General features: G+C 35.6%; 7 protein-coding genes across 11 annotated transcripts; 2 read left to right on the top strand and 5 right to left on the bottom strand.

The window, feature by feature from the left end:
• Positions 1-247: 247 nt before the first annotated feature.
• LOC132787059 (mitochondrial chaperone BCS1) lies at positions 248-2,347 on the bottom strand. 2 transcript variants are annotated; one of them, XM_060794047.1, is made up of 2 exons: positions 2,273-2,347; positions 248-1,607 (listed from the first exon to the last, which is right to left on the bottom strand). In XM_060794047.1, exon 2 carries the CDS (start codon positions 1,599-1,601, stop codon positions 303-305), a length of 1,299 nt encoding a protein of 432 aa, XP_060650030.1. In that variant the 5' UTR covers positions 1,602-1,607; positions 2,273-2,347; the 3' UTR covers positions 248-302. The 2 variants fall into 2 exon arrangements, with proteins under 2 accessions (XP_060650030.1, XP_060649957.1); XM_060793974.1 differs by having other exon boundaries at positions 2,138-2,294.
• Positions 2,348-2,655: 308 nt separating this feature from the next.
• LOC132786757 (vesicular glutamate transporter 1) lies at positions 2,656-5,841 on the bottom strand. 3 transcript variants are annotated; one of them, XM_060793432.1, is made up of 5 exons: positions 5,551-5,841; positions 4,529-4,606; positions 4,292-4,452; positions 3,155-4,225; positions 2,656-3,082 (listed from the first exon to the last, which is right to left on the bottom strand). In XM_060793432.1, the coding sequence occupies exons 2-5, from the start codon at positions 4,584-4,586 to the stop codon at positions 2,882-2,884; spliced, it is 1,491 nt and encodes a 496-aa protein (XP_060649415.1). In that variant the 5' UTR covers positions 4,587-4,606; positions 5,551-5,841; the 3' UTR covers positions 2,656-2,881. The 3 variants fall into 3 exon arrangements, with proteins under 3 accessions (XP_060649415.1, XP_060649500.1, XP_060649579.1); XM_060793517.1 differs by lacking the exon at positions 5,551-5,841 and adding an exon at positions 5,475-5,543; XM_060793596.1 differs by lacking the exon at positions 5,551-5,841 and adding an exon at positions 5,046-5,067.
• An 851-nt stretch (positions 5,842-6,692) lies between these two features.
• LOC132787561 (proteasome subunit alpha type-1) lies at positions 6,693-7,939 on the bottom strand. Its single transcript, XM_060794725.1, has 3 exons — positions 7,792-7,939; positions 7,091-7,729; positions 6,693-7,032 (listed from the first exon to the last, which is right to left on the bottom strand). The coding sequence occupies exons 1-3, from the start codon at positions 7,792-7,794 to the stop codon at positions 6,811-6,813; spliced, it is 864 nt and encodes a 287-aa protein (XP_060650708.1). The 5' UTR covers positions 7,795-7,939; the 3' UTR covers positions 6,693-6,810.
• Positions 7,940-8,267: 328 nt separating this feature from the next.
• Positions 8,268-9,222, top strand: LOC132787734 (protein trunk). Its single transcript, XM_060795051.1, has 2 exons — positions 8,268-8,367; positions 8,431-9,222. Exon 2 carries the CDS (start codon positions 8,456-8,458, stop codon positions 9,164-9,166), a length of 711 nt encoding a protein of 236 aa, XP_060651034.1. The 5' UTR covers positions 8,268-8,367; positions 8,431-8,455; the 3' UTR covers positions 9,167-9,222.
• On the bottom strand, positions 9,211-10,979 carry LOC132787334 (acylglycerol kinase, mitochondrial). The gene is made up of 4 exons (XM_060794360.1): positions 10,888-10,979; positions 10,490-10,693; positions 10,293-10,419; positions 9,211-10,237 (listed from the first exon to the last, which is right to left on the bottom strand). Exons 2-4 carry the CDS (start codon positions 10,585-10,587, stop codon positions 9,224-9,226), a joined length of 1,239 nt encoding a protein of 412 aa, XP_060650343.1. The 5' UTR covers positions 10,588-10,693; positions 10,888-10,979; the 3' UTR covers positions 9,211-9,223.
• On the top strand, positions 10,929-18,038 carry LOC132786618 (uncharacterized). 2 transcript variants are annotated; one of them, XM_060793312.1, is made up of 5 exons: positions 10,929-11,005; positions 14,808-15,058; positions 15,115-15,312; positions 15,377-15,541; positions 16,674-18,038. In XM_060793312.1, exons 2-5 carry the CDS (start codon positions 14,813-14,815, stop codon positions 17,889-17,891), a joined length of 1,827 nt encoding a protein of 608 aa, XP_060649295.1. In that variant the 5' UTR covers positions 10,929-11,005; positions 14,808-14,812; the 3' UTR covers positions 17,892-18,038. The 2 variants fall into 2 exon arrangements, with proteins under 2 accessions (XP_060649295.1, XP_060649214.1); XM_060793231.1 differs by lacking the exon at positions 10,929-11,005 and adding an exon at positions 11,186-11,339.
• Positions 18,039-18,135: 97 nt separating this feature from the next.
• Positions 18,136-19,814, bottom strand: LOC132786992 (dolichyl-diphosphooligosaccharide--protein glycosyltransferase subunit 1). Its single transcript, XM_060793851.1, has 2 exons — positions 19,191-19,814; positions 18,136-19,130 (listed from the first exon to the last, which is right to left on the bottom strand). Exons 1-2 carry the CDS (start codon positions 19,762-19,764, stop codon positions 18,340-18,342), a joined length of 1,365 nt encoding a protein of 454 aa, XP_060649834.1. The 5' UTR covers positions 19,765-19,814; the 3' UTR covers positions 18,136-18,339.
• Between the last annotated feature and the right edge of the window lie 186 nt (positions 19,815-20,000).

Raw genomic sequence — 20,000 nt, 5'->3', positions numbered from 1 at the left:
CTATTTTAACTTATTTTATATTTTAAATATAAATAATAATAATATTTTACTTGTTTACATTTTATAACAATTTTGTTAAATACTTTAATGCAAGCATCTATTTTGGCTATAGATATAAATAAATACATTTTTAAATTGTCACCCTGACTATAGCTCTTGTTAAGTTTCTTTTCTTGAGATCACAGTATTTGAGGAAGTAAATAAATTCCCTTATTGACACTATTAATATATTAAACGATATAGTATATAAAGTTGCAATTTACAATTTTATTTTGTACACAACATTTTGGAAAATTAACAATTTAATTAACGTAACTAATAGCTATTTTTTCATCGCTCTCCCAAATACTATGACAACTGTCCACAACTAGCTGTGGAGGGGAAGACTTGTGTCTCATGAAGAACCCTTGAATTTGCGCTGGACTCACGGTGCGACCTGTGGCAACGATTCGTTGAGCGAACTCCGTCGATTTGGCAACTTCTTGCTCTCCGAAGAATTTTTTAAACATTTGCTCGAGCTGATGTTGAGTACAATAGCCAATGTATTCCTTTAAATCGATGCGACCAGGTCTAATTAAGGCGGGATCTAAACGATCGAGGTAATTGGTGGTCATAAAAACAATGCGAGCTTCTGTGGAAGCAACGCCATCGAGGCAGTTCAACAAGCCACTGAATGTGATGCGATTCAAGCCGTCATAAGCAGACTTCTGCTGTAAAGTCGCTTCTCTCGAAATAAATGCAGCATCAATATCTTCAAGTAGGATTATAGTTTGTTCTGGGGCCACGTTCATTAGATGATTTAGCCTATCATCGGTGAGTCCACGCTCCGACAAGTTTAGTAAACAAATGCCGTACTCCAATTCGCCTGCCAAGGCAGTTATAAAACTTGATTTGCCACATCCCGGAGGACCATATAACAAATAGCCTCTGCGGTATGGAATTCCTCGCTGTGTGTACCATAAGGAGTTTCCAATGAAATCCTTACAGTCCGCAATGATTCTACTCGAAATGCCCTCGTCTAAGACAACTGAACTGGCAGGTCTACGTCGCCGGGGATGTCCAAATGGTCGCCATTCCGAGCCCATTGCCGTGTACATAAGTGTTTTTCCCTCAGTCGCCTGCAAGGCCAATTGTCTTGCCTCCTCCAGGATATCAAAGTAGATTTGTTTGTTATTGCCAAACGCTGTCAACGTCACAGATTCCCATGGCACTCCCATGTGTAAATCTAACGTTTGTTGCTCCCTTGTGCGCTCCACTTGAATCCAATTTCTTTTGTATTGAAATAAATGTTTTCCAATGCTCGGTATAAAGTCGTAAGTGGTTCGAATTTTTCCGTTGTCATTCTGCAAGAATGTCGTCTCCACACTCAAATGTTGTGTCTTTCTCGCTCCCTTAATGGTGATCCATTTTAAAAGCCATTGGTACGATTTGTCTCTGCAGGGCACTTCCAGAGTGATCATCATATGCCGTCGAAATAGCACCACAGCACCCTGAAGACCTTTCCTCAGTATCGCTGCACTGGCTCCTACTCCGAACAGTCCGAAGCCAGCCCCAAAATATGGGTTAGACGATAAACTTGAGATAAGTTCGCCGATGGCCATCTTCACCTGTAAAAATATTGAAATGATATATGTAATCCGACAAAATATAGTATGAAATGTAGAAATCGTAAAAGCGTTTAATATTTTAAAGACTAAACTGGTATATTGGTACTTAAGGTGGCACTTTTGTACCAAAATACTTTTTACACACCTGGTACATTTCTACAAAAAAATTGCTTGCAGCAACGTACCAATTTAAAAAGGTACACTAATGAAAACTGTGTTGTGTCCTTATGATATGTATGTAGTTAATGTTTGTGAATTTATACAATATTTAAAATCATCACCTATCCAACAGCAATTTAACTGTTTAGATCTCTTATAAACCGGCAAAACTCTTGGTATGTCATTCTATCAATCTAATACTTTGACAATGTTTAATTATGTATATCTTACACATAAAATTGTATGTGCATGTGTATATATGTGAATTGAAATTTACTATGTAGTATCTAGCCACAAACAGTAAATAAATAAATACATAACAATGCATTTGTTGATTACTTTAGGCCTTCATAATTTAATCACGCACTCACTTGTTATGTTTGCACCCTTCTCTAATAAAAATACACGTTTAACAAATCCACAATCTCATATTGACAGTTTTAACATTCAATTGCTTCGTTTTAGACCAAATTTTATTCAGCTTTTACAATTTTTAATGTACTTACGCAAATATAAGCAACGACATAAACACGTTCATATAATACAAAACAGCTGACCCTTATCGATTGCACTATCGATAATAAATATCGACTCGGTTTGTATAAAAGAACAAATTGGACTATGAAATTTATGTTATCGAAAATAGACGTTCCTTTATATTTATATATTATCCTTTTAAAGAATTAATTTTCTGTCTGTTGTGAATTATTAACTTTTTCATTTTTTTAACGGAAATCTAATTTAAATGAGGCATTTCAAATATTTTTAAGATTTCCCGATTTCGTATTTTTATTTAATTTATGCCATTCCAGAATAGCAGTAGTAATGAAATTAATAGGGAAAAATTTACATGCAAATTCACTAACAAAAAATATTGAAAAATGCAATATTGATATTTAATGTTCTAGAAATAGGAAAACATTGTTATATATTTGTATTTACAAGAAAATATCTATGTCTATCACAAGAGTTAAAGAATGTTCCCATTAGTTAACAGTATCTACACCCTTTTGTTAATAGTTGTCAAATTTTAACTAGTCAAATTCATTAACAACATAATATAATTAAGAACGCAAGAACCGTATATAGTACAAATAGTTATGTGATTCCAGCGCTCATGTCGATTTGGGAATGTATTTCTTCTCAGCCTTTTCCCTCGGTACCATTTTTGCCTCCTCATCTTCCTGATTATTAATAGGTCGCAAAGCATTCCAAGGCTGTATTTCAGCGGTGGCAAAAAATTGGTAGAAAATATAAGTCGCAACAGCAATGATTCCTGAGATCACAAATATAATGCGCCACTGGCTGATTGATTTCTAAAAGGGGCGAAGATTATAATTACAAAATTATGAAAATATTGATTTCAAATAGAGTTTAATTAGACTTACTTCGTCCGTAACTATGTATCCAACGGTTAAAGGCGAGATGAATGATGCAGACATATGAATTGTTTGACAGAATGCTAAGACTGCTCCAGAGTGTCCATAATTCGGCGCGAGATCAATAATATTCGCCATTGCACCTGCATACGATGCTGTGATCAACATAACAGCAATAAACCAAAATGTCAGAAGAACTCCAATATTATCAATGTAACCAAGGGCAGCAATTAACAGTCCAGGAACAACTTGCGAGAGAGCCGTAAATACTTTTCTCACATTGGTTAAGGTCATAATCTTGTGCAACAGCAGCTTGTCAGCAATATAGCAAAAGAGCACGGCGGAAACGTAGGATCCGAGGAAAGGCAGTCCAGACACAATACCATTAGTCGAAACCTTGAATTTGAGAATGGAATCCATAAATGTGGGTCCACTCGTTATGAACACGTAATGCACAAATATTCGACCGAAGGTTGTTATTCCAATCGCCCAGACCGGTAGGGACAAAAAGATTTGCCTCCATGGCACTTTCATGGTAACTGAATTTAATACTTCCTCGCCCACATTCAACTCAATATAGTTGAGTTCTTCCTTCGTTATGCGAGGATGCTCCCTGGGCGTGTTGAAGGCCAATGTATACCATAGAAGGCACCAACTGACACCCAATAAACCAGTTGTATAGAACACAGGTGGCCATCCGAACTTTGTAATGATAAATCCGCACAGCGGATACGTTAATCCTATTCCAATACTGAATCCTTGAAAGCTTGACATGAAACGCGAACGCTCCGCCAGTGGTATCCAGTATCCAACAATGGCGTACATGGCAGGCCACGTCAATCCAGAAGCAAAGCCCTGAATTGAACGAAGAGCTATCACGACCGCATAATGCACTTCGGCGGCCAAAGGCATTAGCAGACTACATAACGCAGTTGCAAGTTGTGACCATCCAAATACAGATTTCGTTCCCAGAGCTTCAGTAGCAATGCCCCCCACGACTTGGGAGAGCACATAACACCAAAAGAATGAACCTATGATCCAAGACTTAATTCCAGATATTTGATCGTCACTTGCGCCACCCTAAAAGGAAACATCAATGTTAGATTAAATACAGTTCAAGAACGAGATCGAAAAGTTCAGCATTACCAAGTTCAACTTGGGAGTATGCTCATTGTTCAACGATTCTGTCGCATTGCTATTGGAAATCATTGCAACCAGCGCAATGTTCATGTCATTGCGCATCATGAAGGACACCAGGAACCCAGACCATGATAGGAAATACAAAACCAAACGCGCTGGAATTTTATCTATAATATAAATTGAAAAATAAAAAACGATGTTACAAATTGCGATTGAATGTAAGTTGGTTGCTACAAATCTTACCTCTAAAACTTGTCCGATTCTTAATCGGATGAGGTTGTTTAGTGGGAGCAGAATACATTATTTTGTCGTTAAGGAATTCTAAAATCGCAAAGATAAATAGAATGGATTGAAATTAAATGCATGAAGTTTTTATACATTAATATTTTATAAGATAAAATTTATTAAAGCTTCAATCTTCCTATTAATCTAAAATATTGCAAGCCATCTGAATATAAGCTGAAAGTAATAAACCGAATAATTGCAGACATTTCTATTATTTTCAATATTGTGTGTGGAGGTTAGTCGATATAAAAATTTGCTTTTTATTTTGCCTTTGCTTGATTTATATAGAAGAAAGCAACCCAACTAGAGGGTTCCCAAAATTATCAATATACGTATGTACATATATTTTGTCGTTGCCAACTTAAAAGGAAAATTAACATTCACACATCCTTCAAGGAAGTTAATAATAAACTGCGGTTGAGACTTATCGGATAAACAATTAGCTCCATAACCTGGAGCACAACAATTAGTTCACCAGTTAGCTTGTGGTAAGGTTTTATTCCAATAAATGCATGATTGTGTTGATTACACGTCACTTAGTGCATCTAGTGCTAAATTTCGTATCAATAAATCGAATTTGCATGTTTATCGAAAGGACTCATCAAAGATTTTATCGTTTCATGAAATGATTTGGAATTGAAATAGGCTATTTATTTCACTGCACATAAATTTGCTCCTAATAACATACATATATATAAATAAATTATATTAATATGTTAATAATCAATTATAAATATGTACACGCAATCACAGCATTATTAAATGTGACAAATCACCAAAGTCAGTTAGACCAGAAGCATTTGTAAAAACACATGTGACTATTTATATACATGTACGTATGTATGTATGTGTGAATGTACATACTATATGTTTTGATTGAACAAAAACACACACACGTACTCACTTCTGCCGTGTTGTTTTATTTACTCAGAGACTGTTGTCAAAATGGTTTAGCAGATTACAACTCCGTGTAGTTATACCTTTTTATTATAGTTATATCCATTCATTGGCACACACATACGCATACGTAGGCAATGTTCTTTTGTAGTTATTCAAATTGTTTTGAATTTATTTGTGAGTTATTTCACCACTCGCTTCGCTCGTTTCAATTTGTCTATGTAAGTACATTCAATGGATGTTCGTCGTAAACTACTCGTCGTATAAGCTTTTCTTGCCATTTCGATAAATGTGGAGCAATCAATCAATAGCTGATTTATTATGGAGTATTCACACATGCACTTTTAGTTCATACAACTTAGCATAAGATCGCAACTTAATTACTTGCTTAGCAGTGAGTTTTCACTAATCATAGAACATTGTTAAACACGGAAGTCTCGCTTTATTTGTGATTTTCTTTCATTTCCTCTTTAAATATCTAATTTGAATAATTCAAATTATGCGTAAAAGTTGCATACAACTTTTATTATTTTTGATTTATTAACAAAGTTGCCAACTGTTAAATGGTCACTGATTGGAATATTAATCAATATAGAAAACTGTCGTAAGCAGTGGTATTTTGTTTTAAGAAAAGTTTGTTTAATTTATGCTTGATCCGTCTCAAACCCCCCAAACTACATTAAGTGTTTATCGATAATTTTATATGCGAAACCAACCCCCACATATAAATAATCGATGGAAACGGTGGGTAATGTTTTGATCCGTTTCGAGTTCATTTTCTTTTGAATGAATTCAAAAATTCGTATTGAATTTTATTTATTAGCATAGCAATAATTTATGATAACATTATTTTTAATTTTTTTGTTTATGTATAAAATAATTTAAGTATATAATAATAAATTTAGTAGATACCTTACAAGAAACATAATAGGGCCGCTCCAAATATAAAACCAATTAAAGGTAACCCAAAAACACAATTTAAATCGTTTTGCACTCATCCATCATTATAAATTAACACCAAACACGCTTCCCACACTATTAACAAAAATGGTACATTTAAAATACGTTGGCAACTCCACACTAGTTAGTACACGCATATGTACGTTTGCAAGTTCGTACTTTTCTTTATTGTACAATACCAACATTATGTAGAATGGTACAATTAAATGGTAATCATCATTTGGGACAAAGTTAAATTTTATGTTTGTAAAATAAAAACAAATAGTTACCCACAATATTATATATGTCGTGTTTTCATTTTAATTATAAAAGTAAGAATAATATTTCATACACCTTTATTAGATGACTATTAAATATTAAACATCGGATAGTATGTGTTACAATTAAGGATTTTCCATGGTGGCCACAGCAACTTGTGGATCACGAGCAGTCGAAGGTGCTGGTTCCTCGCTATCTCCTGGCGATGGCTTGTCATCGTCGTCGTCGTCCTTTGAGACGATTATTGAGCCGCCGCGCTTTTTGGCCATTTCCAAATAGTGCAGATTTTCTTCATCGGATAAGATTTTGAACGGCTGATCCTTGCCAACAATTGCCACAGTAATGTTCTGTTATATGGTAAATCAGTTAACAATGTTAACAATAATAAATAATACTGAATAATACCAATTGAGATCCGCCATCGTCTTTGGAGACGAGTTCATCGTTGGGCAATGAGCTGCGAATAGCGTGAATGCCATGGCAAATAATGTCATCCTTAGAGCTGGCATTGAATGTGGACAAATGACGTTCCAAATAGGTGCGAGCGCTTTGAGATCTCGAGCCAATGGTCATTGCCTTGCAATTGAAGAAATTTGCGGATGGTTCCACCTTATAGATATGAGGACCCTTCTCATCGTAACCAGCGATGAGCAAACCCACTCCGTAGGGACGACGATCATAACGTTGCGTTGTTGTCTGCATTTTGTTGCCCAAATTGGTTATCAAGCGCGACACTGGATATGTCGAGCCATACGAATGCTTATAACTTAAGCACTCCGAGCGCAAATACTTGCTGAGAACTCGTGCATCGGCCGTAATGCCAGCTATAGAGATGCCCAGATGATCATCAATGGGAATGATTTTACGCTGCGAAGCGGAGAGCTCTGAAGCCGGCTTGCAGAGAGCAACAAGAACGGCGTAGTCACGATTTTTGAGGCCAACAGTTGCGGTACCGAGTTTTACAGCCGCCATTGCGTACTCTACTTGATGGAGGCGCCCTTGGGGGCTCCACACTGTGACATCGCTGTCGTACTGATTGCGAAACTGCAATTATAATATAGTTAATTTTTCATTGTTACTACTGCAACTTAATAATGTGTACTTGCCATTTTCTATTTAAAAATTGTCGGTCAGGCCAAGTTGTTGAATGCTGAATATTGAATGATGACAATCCAAATGTGTTAGTGATGGGCAACTCGAGAAGTTCACAGCACATATTGCACGAGCCATTTTGAAATTGTATCGATATATTCACTGATTAACGATAGTGCATTTATTGTACTTATCATGTTTAAAAATAAAACTTAAGAAAATAAAAATTAATTTTGTAGTTGGTTTTTAATAACAGTAGCTAAAAAATAAATAAATATATTAACAAAAGACATGAAGTGAATTAGCATAATAATTTCAAATTTCTTGCATATATCGCAGTGTATTTGAAACAAGTTTTTAATTTAAATGCGAAGAATTTACTTAAATTATTCATTAAAAATAATCATATTAAATTTTATTTTTAAGAATTCAAAAGATTTTTCTTGAGCTGTAGATGAAAAATTTTTTTTTTCAACTTGCAAGCTCAGCTTGACCTGCATACTAAGTTCACAATAGAACTTACCTTTGGAGAATTTCCCATATCTAAATCAAGTTTTAATTGTTGCGCTCGATTTTATTATTTTAAATATGTAAGAATCAGATTAACTAAACGAAAACTAAAAAGCGTTGAAAGAGAATGTTTCTATACACAGATGTAGCCTGATATACTCCAACAAAATGGGTATTGTGGTATCCCATAGGAGCTTGAGTTTGTTTTGGATTTGCGAGCTTTGCTGCACAGCTGGAATCCTGTGTAGTGCTGCACTGGAGGATTATTGTGCGGAACTGTCACCAAAGTCGCTGAGCATGATTCTGGGACAAGCGTATAACCCACGGTATATGAGCATTGAACCTCCTTCGGGTCGAAATGGCCCCAAAGAAGACCCCACTAAAATCGGAGCGAAGAGGTCATCGATTGATGTACCATTCTATGCGGATGATGACGTGCTTTCATTGGGCAGCTTTCCAGCCTGGGAGACAAATCATTTCACTTATCACGAAAAAAAGGAAGAAGACTCATTGAAGAGGAAAACCATAAACGTAAGAAATGTATTCGAGGGAGGCGGGCCCGGAAAACATGAAATGTTTAAAACTCGGCCTTGGGAATGCTCTTCAATCATCAACTGGATTGATTTGGGTTTAAATTATTTTCCGCGCTATATTCGATCGATCGAATGTATTGCAAAAAAATGTTGGTACGGTCATTTCAAGTGCAAACCTAAATCATTTACCATCAAAGTGCTGCGTCGAAAGCCGGGATCATGTATTCACGTGAGTGATAAATTAATTTTGATCACTTCGGATGAGTTCATCAACGATTATACCCAATTGTGGATCTGGGAGGAGATCGCCGTCAATTTTTGCTGTGAATGTGTGATGTTATATTAGCTATTTATGCGTGTATGTCCCTCCAATTAATAATTATACAATCATTACTAGAAAATTTCAACAAAACACTTTAATTGCATTGGGGACAATGGACACTTTGATGGGTCGTGGTTCGTATTCCTCGCCGTCAATAGAATAGAATATATTTGGTGTATTCGCCGATGGATAAAGCTTGATCGTTCTGCTCTTAACAATAAAATTAGGCTCTATTGTCTTATTCGTAATGTTGGGAATATTCTTGATGAATTCCCATCCTGGTTGTAACGAATTAATAAATTTGCTTTCCAGCTCGTCAAAGTTTTCGCTATTCTGATTGAGCGAAATATTAATTTGGTTCGATGTAATAGATCCCTCCTGATTTGAAGAGCACTTCTCATTCACCACTAGTTTATACGATGCATCCACCTTTCCATTTTGAGGGGACACAAGTTTCTTTGTAAAGAAACCTTTATTGGGCGGCGTTTTGTCCCTTTGCACACGACAATTGCTGCAGCCACTGCATGGAGGTGTGTAGACATAATCTGTATCCAATTGCCAATCGACGTTGCCGGAAAATGATCTGAGAAATGCAGCAATATGGTGCTTAAGGGGTCCCAGATACCAATATTTATCCTTCTTGTTGTCTAGCTCTTTCAGCAGACCCCACGAGAAACCATTTTGTCCAAAAATGGGTTTCAATTGGGCAGCACCTTCCTCACTAGCAGCATCGTTAAGAACATCATATTGAATAACGCTCTCGTATTTGGACTGATTCTTCAACAGTGGCACCAAGGAATTACACAATTGTATCACATAGTCTAGCTCATGCTGTTTGCTCAAGCTGAAGAATGACGACTTCGGCTGTTTGTCGCGACCCAGAGGAATAAATGAAATGGGACAGGAGCTGCCCTGACGACGCAAGAGACCGGTTATAACCTCAGATTTTGTGCCATCGCCACCGGCAACAACAATCACATCGGGCAACTTATTTAGCTCCTCTACATAGGCCTTGGCATGGCCTATATAATTGGTGCGCAGTACTTCAACCGAATAGCCAGCTAAATGCAGTATGGGTTCACAATACTTTTTAAACTAAAAACCAAAAATGATGAATGAAAAAGTAATTATAAGCAATAATGCTATTTACCAAATTTTCGGCCTTTTTATTGTTGGCAATAGGATTCATCACAACCAGAACATTTTGTGGGGTTCCTTGCGTATTTTGCCCAACATGCATAACATCATTGGAGAATTCATTCATATATTGTTTAATTCTGCAAAATAGTTGGTGTTAATAAACAAACACATGGGTGAATTTTTATACTTATACTATCTATTGCATACTCGATGTTTGTCTTTAATGTGGATATGCCATATCCTAAAAGTCCTGAGAAGAATACACTTTTTTTCCAATTGTTTCGAATAGTTCGTAGCACATTCATCTTTCCAGTCTGTTTATATAAACTATCTAACTACAAAAACAATCTTTATTTTTGTACTCTGGCCACCAACAATTTAAATCGATTAAATAGCGTCAATATTGGAAGCCTACGGAAAGAAACGTAAAAGTTCGATATTAAAACAAACTCGATAAGACTACACAAATGTAATCGAAATGAAATAAAGGCAATCGAAAAGAATTTTAATAAATTTTAAGAAATACCAATTTATCAAACTACGCACATGTTTAATAAATATAATTAATAATAATTGTGCAATTTGAGTAGGATAAATAATCTTACAGTCTATGCGATTTATCATATGTTTTTTCCGCGATTATCGATACCCACTGCAGTGACTGACCACCATCGAATTATTTTCTGTTCTGATTTCACAGTTCCGATTGCAGAACGATTTGAGGTAAAAAAAATATTAAGAAAAACAACTCATATTGATGGTGTAAAACATGTAATTAGTTTTGTAATTTTTAAACCAGAAGCGACATTCAATTACGCTTTTAAATACGTTTTTTTAAACGATTTGTCATATATGACAACGTTGACTGTGTTTGCAAATGAGAAACTAAATAATGTGTGAATACATGCATATGTATGTATATATGCTGGCACAATTGTGTCTGGATAAACTAAATATAATTTGATAAAAAGCTGCCACCACTAAATTAAAACATTCAATCCACAATTTGCTCAGTGCTGTCATAAAGTTCTAAATACGTGATTAAAAACATATATGTGTACGTATAGCATTAATGTAATCTCAATTTATGTATATGGACAAATTAATTCTTGTGTGTATAAGTATGTGTGTGCTGGGCACAACGTTCCCATGCCTAAGCATAAAATATTCGATTTGATTATCAAGTAAAAATGGGCAACAACTTCATGTTAATGTACCCCTATATATATATGTACATATATAAAAATATACAACAGCATATTCTAATGTATACTATGTATTTTATTTTGACCACATATTTACTTCTGTATGTATTTATGTATATATTCTTCAAGCAACATGCGGATTTTGGAGAGTAATCGCATTTGTTATCTTCCTTCCCACAAAAAAAAAACAACAATTCTAATGGACAGTAAAATATTAACATTTTCTTTGAAAGTTCGCTTGGGATTTGTGGCAGTGTGCTTGGAAAGCTCTCGTTCCCATCACCTTTCCAAGGCAACTTTCCAATAGTGTGTTCTTGTCTCTTAAATGTAGTGATATCAATATAGAAATCTGCTCAGGGAAAATGGTTCCTTTTCGCTCTCACACATATACATACATATGTACATCCTTTTATATAACAATTTTGTTGCAAAATTTCTCGTATTCTATGAGGTTTCCTTAAATTTCCTAAGGAAATTAATAAATCGAAATGTCCTTTCCTCAAATTGATCGATAGCATGCATGTATTAATCGACTTCATCAAAAGATCGCATCTCATCATTAAAGTCGCACCTGAAGAGCCTCAGCTAAACTATTCGCGTACCCCTTAAAATAGAAGTTGCGCGTGAAAGGTGCGCGAAGTGACCAACTTTCCCCCAGAACAATTATACCCCTACCAACTCACATTAATACATGCAAGCAAAACGCACACTATAGCAATGCTGCCTGTGAGCATTGTACAGTGTGCGCGTTAGCGTCTGCGCTGCTTCTTCCCTCGTTCTCTATGCTGAGCTTCCCGCCGCTCAAATACACTAAATGTATTTTCTATTTATTCGATCGTTAAAAAGATTTTGCGGAGTGATAAAAGGTAATCAACATTATTTCAAGATCGCGGAACTTTCGCATATACATACATATTTATATTTGGGAATATAGCACGACTCGATGTCGTGTCTTGAATGAGAAAACAGAGTATATATAGTAAGTTACGTAACTGACAACTTCCCACTGTATAAGCATAATTTTTAAGAGCCCCTGGCGTATAGAGTAAATTTTATTTGAATTGTCGATTTTCGAGGGATTTACGATTAAGTGGGCACGCAAATTAAAGTTGGTGCAGCGAACTTAAAGAAATAACTTAAATAAATTTTGTAAATGTGTGTACATAGTCGCTGCTGATGAATTTCTACCTAGACCCGTTCACTTTTGAAAATAGTCTATTTTAGGCTACCTACCCAAACGTGAGTCTCAGGTAAAAGGATATAAGAACTTCGGACTTTTTTGAAGAACAATAAAAGTCTCAAAACTCGCTACCGGAGAGAGAGATGAGAGACGAGTTTTAAAACCCAGAATTTATGGCGTCTAAGCAATAGGAGCACTAAGAGAAAGTGCGCGCCCACTGATGTAACCTCCTTTTCATACCCGCAACCCATTGGGTAGAGACTATAAGAGATAGGGCTATAATTTTTTCGACAGCATTTGTTATTTTTGCACGCAGATCAAGTTTGTTTCAAAATTTTGCCACGCCCACTTCTGCCCCCGCAAATCAATTAAATCGAATAACAAGCGTAATTTTCAAGCTACAGCTGCGAATTTTGGTGTATACAATAATAACTATAGTATTTATGATTTCTGAAAATTTGATTGCGATCAGATTGTGGAAGTTATAAAAGAAATACTTTTGTATGGGCAAAAACGCCGAAAAATACCGAAATATTTTACTTTTATTCAAAATGGGTAGCGGGTATCTCACTCGTCTGTAACTTTCTTACTTGTTTATGTTCAGAAGCGGATCAATGGATAATCAATCAAATAAATGGTTTGCATAAGCTGGGTTAAATCACTCTCTGATCGACTTGGCTTATACGTAAGAGCTAGGACAAAGAAATGTTTTATCCATAATCTTCTGCAACTCCAGCGAAAAAAAATCAAGGAAATTCAAGCTCACTTGTAATCACTGTTTATGATTGGGTAATTGCGGTCCTAAAGATTTAAATTAAAGGACGAGCATGAGTTCCTGAGCGATACAAATGAAAGCAATTAAAGATAAAGCACAACGATCCTTCACAGACACGTAACACATGTTCATGTTATACATACCCAAAACGCCATTTTCAATTTTCAGCGAAATACACTAGCAAAGCGGAACCGAAAAAATAGTTCCAGTATGTAGCTGAGAGAGAGAGAACAAAGAGTGAAATGTGACTATTCGCACCCTCTCGTCATCTGTTTAAACTCTAACCATTGCTCTGAATGTGTTTCGTTTGAGCTTTGACTGAATCAGACCATAGATTTCCTAACTGTATGTAGTGTGGAACAGAAAATTATTAAGATGTCGAGGTTACGTTCTGTTAAGTTGTAACTGAAGCCGATCGAAGAATCCTTTTTCTACTTGCAATCTTTTTATTACATTTACTGCCGCTTTTATGATAACTTTAATATGCATACCATATTTGACAAATGCAAACCTTCGTATATTTACCTCTGAGTTGTTTTCGCTTATTTTGCGGTTCGGGTACTTGACACCGCAGCCACCCGAACAGAATATAGGATTAGCCACCATCTTACGAAAATTGGTGTGGTAGGTAGGACAATATAAAAACATCTTCGCGAACGCGAAGGTGACACACAGTCTGCTCAGACGTTTGATCGTGCACGGTACATTTTCGGAAGACTTACTTTTATAACTTCAGTTTTTTGCAAATATCATGTTTGATTTAAAGTTGGGTAAGTGTAGTATGGTAGAGAATGGAGACGAGATCGTTATACAAATAATATTAAACATTATAATTTATACTATACATTTAATAATGTCAGGGAATTTTTTTCTGCAAAACATATTTAGAAAAGTAGGCACTTAGTGGTTTTTTTCAACCTCATCGATGAATCAGTATTTATTGATTCAGTTTAAGATACGCTATATTTTGTTTTAGTGTAGGGTCCATAGAAACCTGTGTTTGATATGTAGAAACGATGGGAATTGGAACACATCGATAACAATAGGGCGGAAAATTGACGCAACTTTTCTTAAATTTAACACAATATTAAACTACAGGATTAAAAAAGGATTGTTCTGCAGATTCTTTAAGACTTTTTCTTATCCGCGATGAAGGCTTTCCCTTGCTGCTCTTTTACCTGGTCATAAAGTTAAAATTTAACTCACGAAAATTGGATAATTCCGTTTTATGAGGACCATATGTTGGTCATCATCTTTCATCAGCATAGATAAACAAAGAGATCACATCCTCCCAAATTTTTGCTTTTGCAAGATGCAAAATAATAAATAATTGAACAATAACAAAAACTCCCTTTTCCTTTTCAGTTGCAATGGACGACACGGACAAATCGCAACAAAATATGATATCGAACCTACCTCTTTTGTTTGCAAATGGGTATCCAACTTCCTTAGACAAGATCACCGAGTCTCAGTTGGAAAATTTCATACCATTTATGGTTCAATGCTCTTTGGGACATATTAATTTACCGAAGAAAATAGACTGCAGCGAGCCGGAATGGTGGCCAGAAAATGCGCCGTTTGGAATACCACTCAAAAAGCCGAAAAACTTTTACGGGGTAAGTTTTTAATTGTTATCTTTAAAGTTTTTCATAATAAATAATATTATTCGCAGAATTGGATAGAAAAAATGAAGGAAATTGTTGTGATTTGTTATCAGTTTCACAAAAGCCTCTTTTTATTACGTTTCTGTAATGATTTGGCTGCGTACGAGCATGCCAGCTTGAGGTTCATTAACAACTACAACTCAACTACATCGCTTTATGATAGACGCAATAATAAACTGCTCGTAACGTTTCGCAATGAAAACATGGTAAGGCAAATATATAACAAATTATATTTTCAGATTTATTGAATTCGTTTTTATTTCCATCCAGTCTTATGATCGAATGCTAAAGGGTAGAAAATGCTTATTACTCCATAAAAGTAAAAACGATACTCATGATGACAACACACAATACATGATGGTCGAACCGGCTCCGTTCGATATTTATCTATGCGATAACTGTGATGCTGAACTATACTCCAAGGAAGCTATTCTGGTAAGATGAATATTAATTTAATAATTATTGAAGTTCATGCATATATGCAAGATTTAAAAATATCATCTTATTCAGGCATGCTCCCCAATAGTGAATACCGGAGCATTCGTTTTGAAAACGAAAACGAAAAAATTGGTGCTCCCGTTTTCACTTTCACAAGATTCTTTCGAATTGCCAAACGAGAAAATTTGTCTTGCCGAAATGAAAAGTAAATGCCTTTTTCTATATTAAATGGGATCTAATTTGCAAAAGGAAAAAAAAGTAGTCGACTCATTGGTTTATTGTCTTTCTTTTAAGACCGCTAAAAGATCAATTAGGCTTGTAATTATTTGTAAAACGACTAATTTCTGACCCCACCTCAAATTTGGAAATAAAATTTTGTCGTCGGCAACAACAATTTTCGTTTTGGTGAGCGACCGATAAGTCACACACCATGAGTTATCGCCTAAGCTGCCATACTTTTGATGGAATGAAAAAGCGAGTTAAAATTACTTGTATATTCAAACGGATGAAATTTGGTGAAGTTGGGTAAAATTTGTTTTTTTAAAAATTAATTTATTTAATTTAATTACTTATGTGCTAAAATTGTATAAAAAAATGATTGAAATCACCGCAATGACATCCATTAAAAAAGTGGCATGCCCTTTTTTGTAGGAAATAGCTGATTGCCGTTCAACTGTTTTTTTTTTGTAAAGAAAGTTTCAAATCTTTCTTATCAAAAAACACAAAACGCAAATATATTTCATTCAGGGGAAGCATAAATCAACTATGCACGATAAAAATATCCTTATGTGAGTTCTTTCCACGCAGGAAATTGGACATACAAAATACATTTTTTCGCGTTGTTTACTTTTGACCAAAGCACAAGTCAGCTGTTTCAGCAGTAAATAATGAAACGTTCCGAAACGATGACCAAAAACTTGTGAAAACCGGAGCACCTAAAAACGAAAATCTCGGTTTTGGTCCCAAAACGGAAACGAAAACCAAAAGTGAATACCGTAGCATGCCAGTTAGCCTTTAATTGTTTATTACTTTATCATCAATCATTATAATTTTATTTTACTCGTGAAAAATGATCGATTATCGAGTGACCATAATTAATGCAAATTGAATAACATGTGTTTTCTTGCAGGAACATGAAAAAATCTGTAATATAGAGGACGATGTCATATTATGTGACTCTCCGGAACCAGAAAGAAAACTTGAAAGTAAAAATGAGAATACAGAATTAAGGAATGCATTTCTGCTTAATTTTGCTCTTCAATCAAAAGAATCCGATCATAATTTTGTAAAACAAAAACAAGGAGGAGGAGCAAGCTCATGCAATGAAGAAATGGTTGTGGTTACAACAAGTAAAAATAAACGCATATCAGCACGAAGGAATCGAGCTGTGCCTTCCCTCAATCGATGTGCATTTATCCCAATATCGTCTCCAGCTGGACAAAAATTACTGAAGACAATGAAACAGACAATATCGCTAGAGTATGTGTCTGAGCGGCAAGAGCGTTTGGATCGTTTTTGCTACACGCCGTTAGTTGTAAATAATAAGAATAACTGCAAGTATGGGAAACCATTTGAGAAGAAGCCAACGCCAAGTAATGTGCACATTACATTCAAGAAATTGCATGAGAATAGCGCGCACATTTATGCATTTCCTCGTCGACAGTTTCAGCAACGGCGAGATACTACGCAAAACTTCTTGTTTCTCAATTCGCCGCTGATCAAGCAGTGCCGTCCAATCTCGGTTCGATTAAAAAAGTTGGGCGAGAACATTGGTGAGCAATTACTACCTGGAACTGTAACGAACACAAAACTTAATATTAGATTAACACGCGATACTTCACTGAATTCCCAATGGCGAATTTCGCCAACAAGCGAAGTTCTTGTCGATACGATTGACTTGTGTTCCTCGGACGATGATGATCAATGCGATCAAATGGCACCACCCAAAATCCTCAATTCGTATGCAATAATTTCTGTGTCGCATAAGAAAGATATCGCTGCCAGCCAACATCATAATCATCAATTGGTGGAAAACGCTGAATGCGCAACCCTATCCAGTTATGCGCAAACAATAGATGACAACTCGCTGAAACCGCTGCAACAATCGGTCTACATATTCTCAAATTATAAGACTAATTCTGTATTGAACAGATTTAGTCTTGAACCGAAACAAAATGGTTCGGATAAAATTAATCAAACATCAAACACATTTGCGCAATCCCAAAACCAGGAGAATTGCAATTTGCCCAAGAAAGTGGTGGCCGTTTCGGACTGGTGTGCCGCCCATCCAACGAGTACTGAGAAAAAAGACATCAATCAAATAATTTCCATTGATTTAACAACATAATTGATATAACCGGCTAGCATTGATTAATTAATTAAAATAAACTATTGTTATTTTTTACAATAAACTTCTTAATTTATATTGTGTACAATTATTTGAATTGTTGAAGACTATTTTAATAAGCATCAATTTCAATAAGGGATGCGATTTAGTTTAAGCGTGAACTAGCTTATTGGTTGAGGATTGTTAAAATTCACAAATATACTCGGCTAGATTACTTTTAGTAAAAATACATGAAATCAACTCATAATTTTCAAGTTGTTTTATTGTAATCAAAATTTGGATCAGTACATAGTATTACGAAAATCTGTTTTTTTTCTTGTTGTGTTTATCATTAAATGCACATCGAATGTATGTATAATAATCAGAACTCAAAATATTGTTAAAGTGCATTTTTATTTGCTTTTCGATACAATGAAAAGTTACACACATTATTGTAATTAAGGAATTACTAATCTTTATGGGAATGAGATGTAATCGACAAATCTAATCGCAAGAAAACAATGGTGAATAAAAAGATGATGTAAATGAAGCCAATAACTAACAAGGGCTCTTGCAGCAAGGATACCTTTGAGAATGAGTACTTCAGAGTGAAATCAGAAATGTGATTTTCCACCAAATTTTGTTTCGAAAATGAGATAACAGGACGTCCGACGGTATCCAAATAGGTGTACATCAGATCATTTTGGTGACGTTTTACGCTGTATGGCGTTATGAGCTCAATATTTGTGGATCCCTCGGGTAGAATGATGTTGACAACAGCTTCATCGATCAACATATTGTCATGGATATGATCGATGAGATGCATCTTCAGCATATATTTGTTGCCTGAACTGTACAGGTACTCATAGGAGGGCACATTATAGCCAAGAGTATACTGTGTTTTCCAGCCACCGAACAATGGGAATCTTGGACGAAGATCAAGATCAACAAAGTCGCGCATAAGATTCATGTTAGAGGTAGAAATGTTGCCATTTGTATCGCGATAGTAAACACCATTGGCCGATGCTGGCAAATAGGTTTTGTAAGACTTAACAGCAGATTGTCCTGAGCGGCCGTCCTTTTGGAAATCGTAGCGAGAGAACGAACCCTTCAGTTTAGCTCCAGAATGCGTCAATTGAATATCTTCCTTAACAGCAATATTGCCCCAGTGTGATACTTCGATTGTGCGTTCCAAAGTATTGACTGTGAGGAAAGGCGTTTGATTTTCATAGTGCAGCACCAGTTCATCTTCCGATTGTGCTATACCAATAAAGAATTATAGTTAGGCATTGTTAGTATATACCATGAGTAACTAATTACCTCCAATATTTTCATAGGGTCCAAAGAAGACTTTATTGGACGATACTGAGAACGGTTTGACCTGAGTATGCGACAGTATGTTGGACGAACTAAGAATAACGTTGGTCTTCTGGGTACTTGTCGAATATTTCGAGTAGAGATAAAGCTTGCCAACAAACTTCACCAATTGTTTATCGTTTTGTTTAATTTCCGATGGATGTGGCAGTATATTTTTGGTGGAGACTGTTTCGATGACAATGCTTTGCTTCGAAGAGGGTGAGCTGAATGTTAGTTTGTAGGAAAACACATCGCTTGCACCACCTTCTTGTATCTTTTGTACTTCAACTTTTTTGTTCAATCCATCCTTTGCCGAAATATACGACAGATTTGGCTCGGTGACAATAAACACATACTCCTTTATGGGTTTGCCGGTAGTCTCCTCGGCGGTGATTTTATATGTCGTCTTGACGAGTTGGGACGACAAATCGAGGACTCGTTCTACATTCTTATTAATAATTTCAGCATTCGCTGCACTAAAACATAAATATGTTAATGCTACACAATAAATTATCCGACTTAATTCCATTTTCTTCATTCTTTTCGACACGTATTGCTAAATGTGAGAGATTATTTGGTTGCCAACAAGGTTGTAAATCATTCGATTAATCGATTAATATCTCTGGGTTGTTCGAGCTTATCTTCGACTCGTTTATTTCCTCTAATAAATTCAGAATTAAAACTTTTGTACGATAAAGAAAATGCAAACTATTTTTAATTTAAAAATGTAATTTATTTATATGTCGATAATTTTAAATATTTTCTTCGATAAGC

This window comes from Drosophila nasuta, chromosome 2L (assembly GCF_023558535.2).
Source record: "Drosophila nasuta strain 15112-1781.00 chromosome 2L, ASM2355853v1, whole genome shotgun sequence".
Classification (NCBI taxonomy): Eukaryota; Metazoa; Arthropoda; class Insecta; order Diptera; family Drosophilidae; genus Drosophila; species Drosophila nasuta.
Note: the sequence above shows the minus strand (reverse complement) of the source record. Positions and strands in the feature narration are given on the sequence as shown.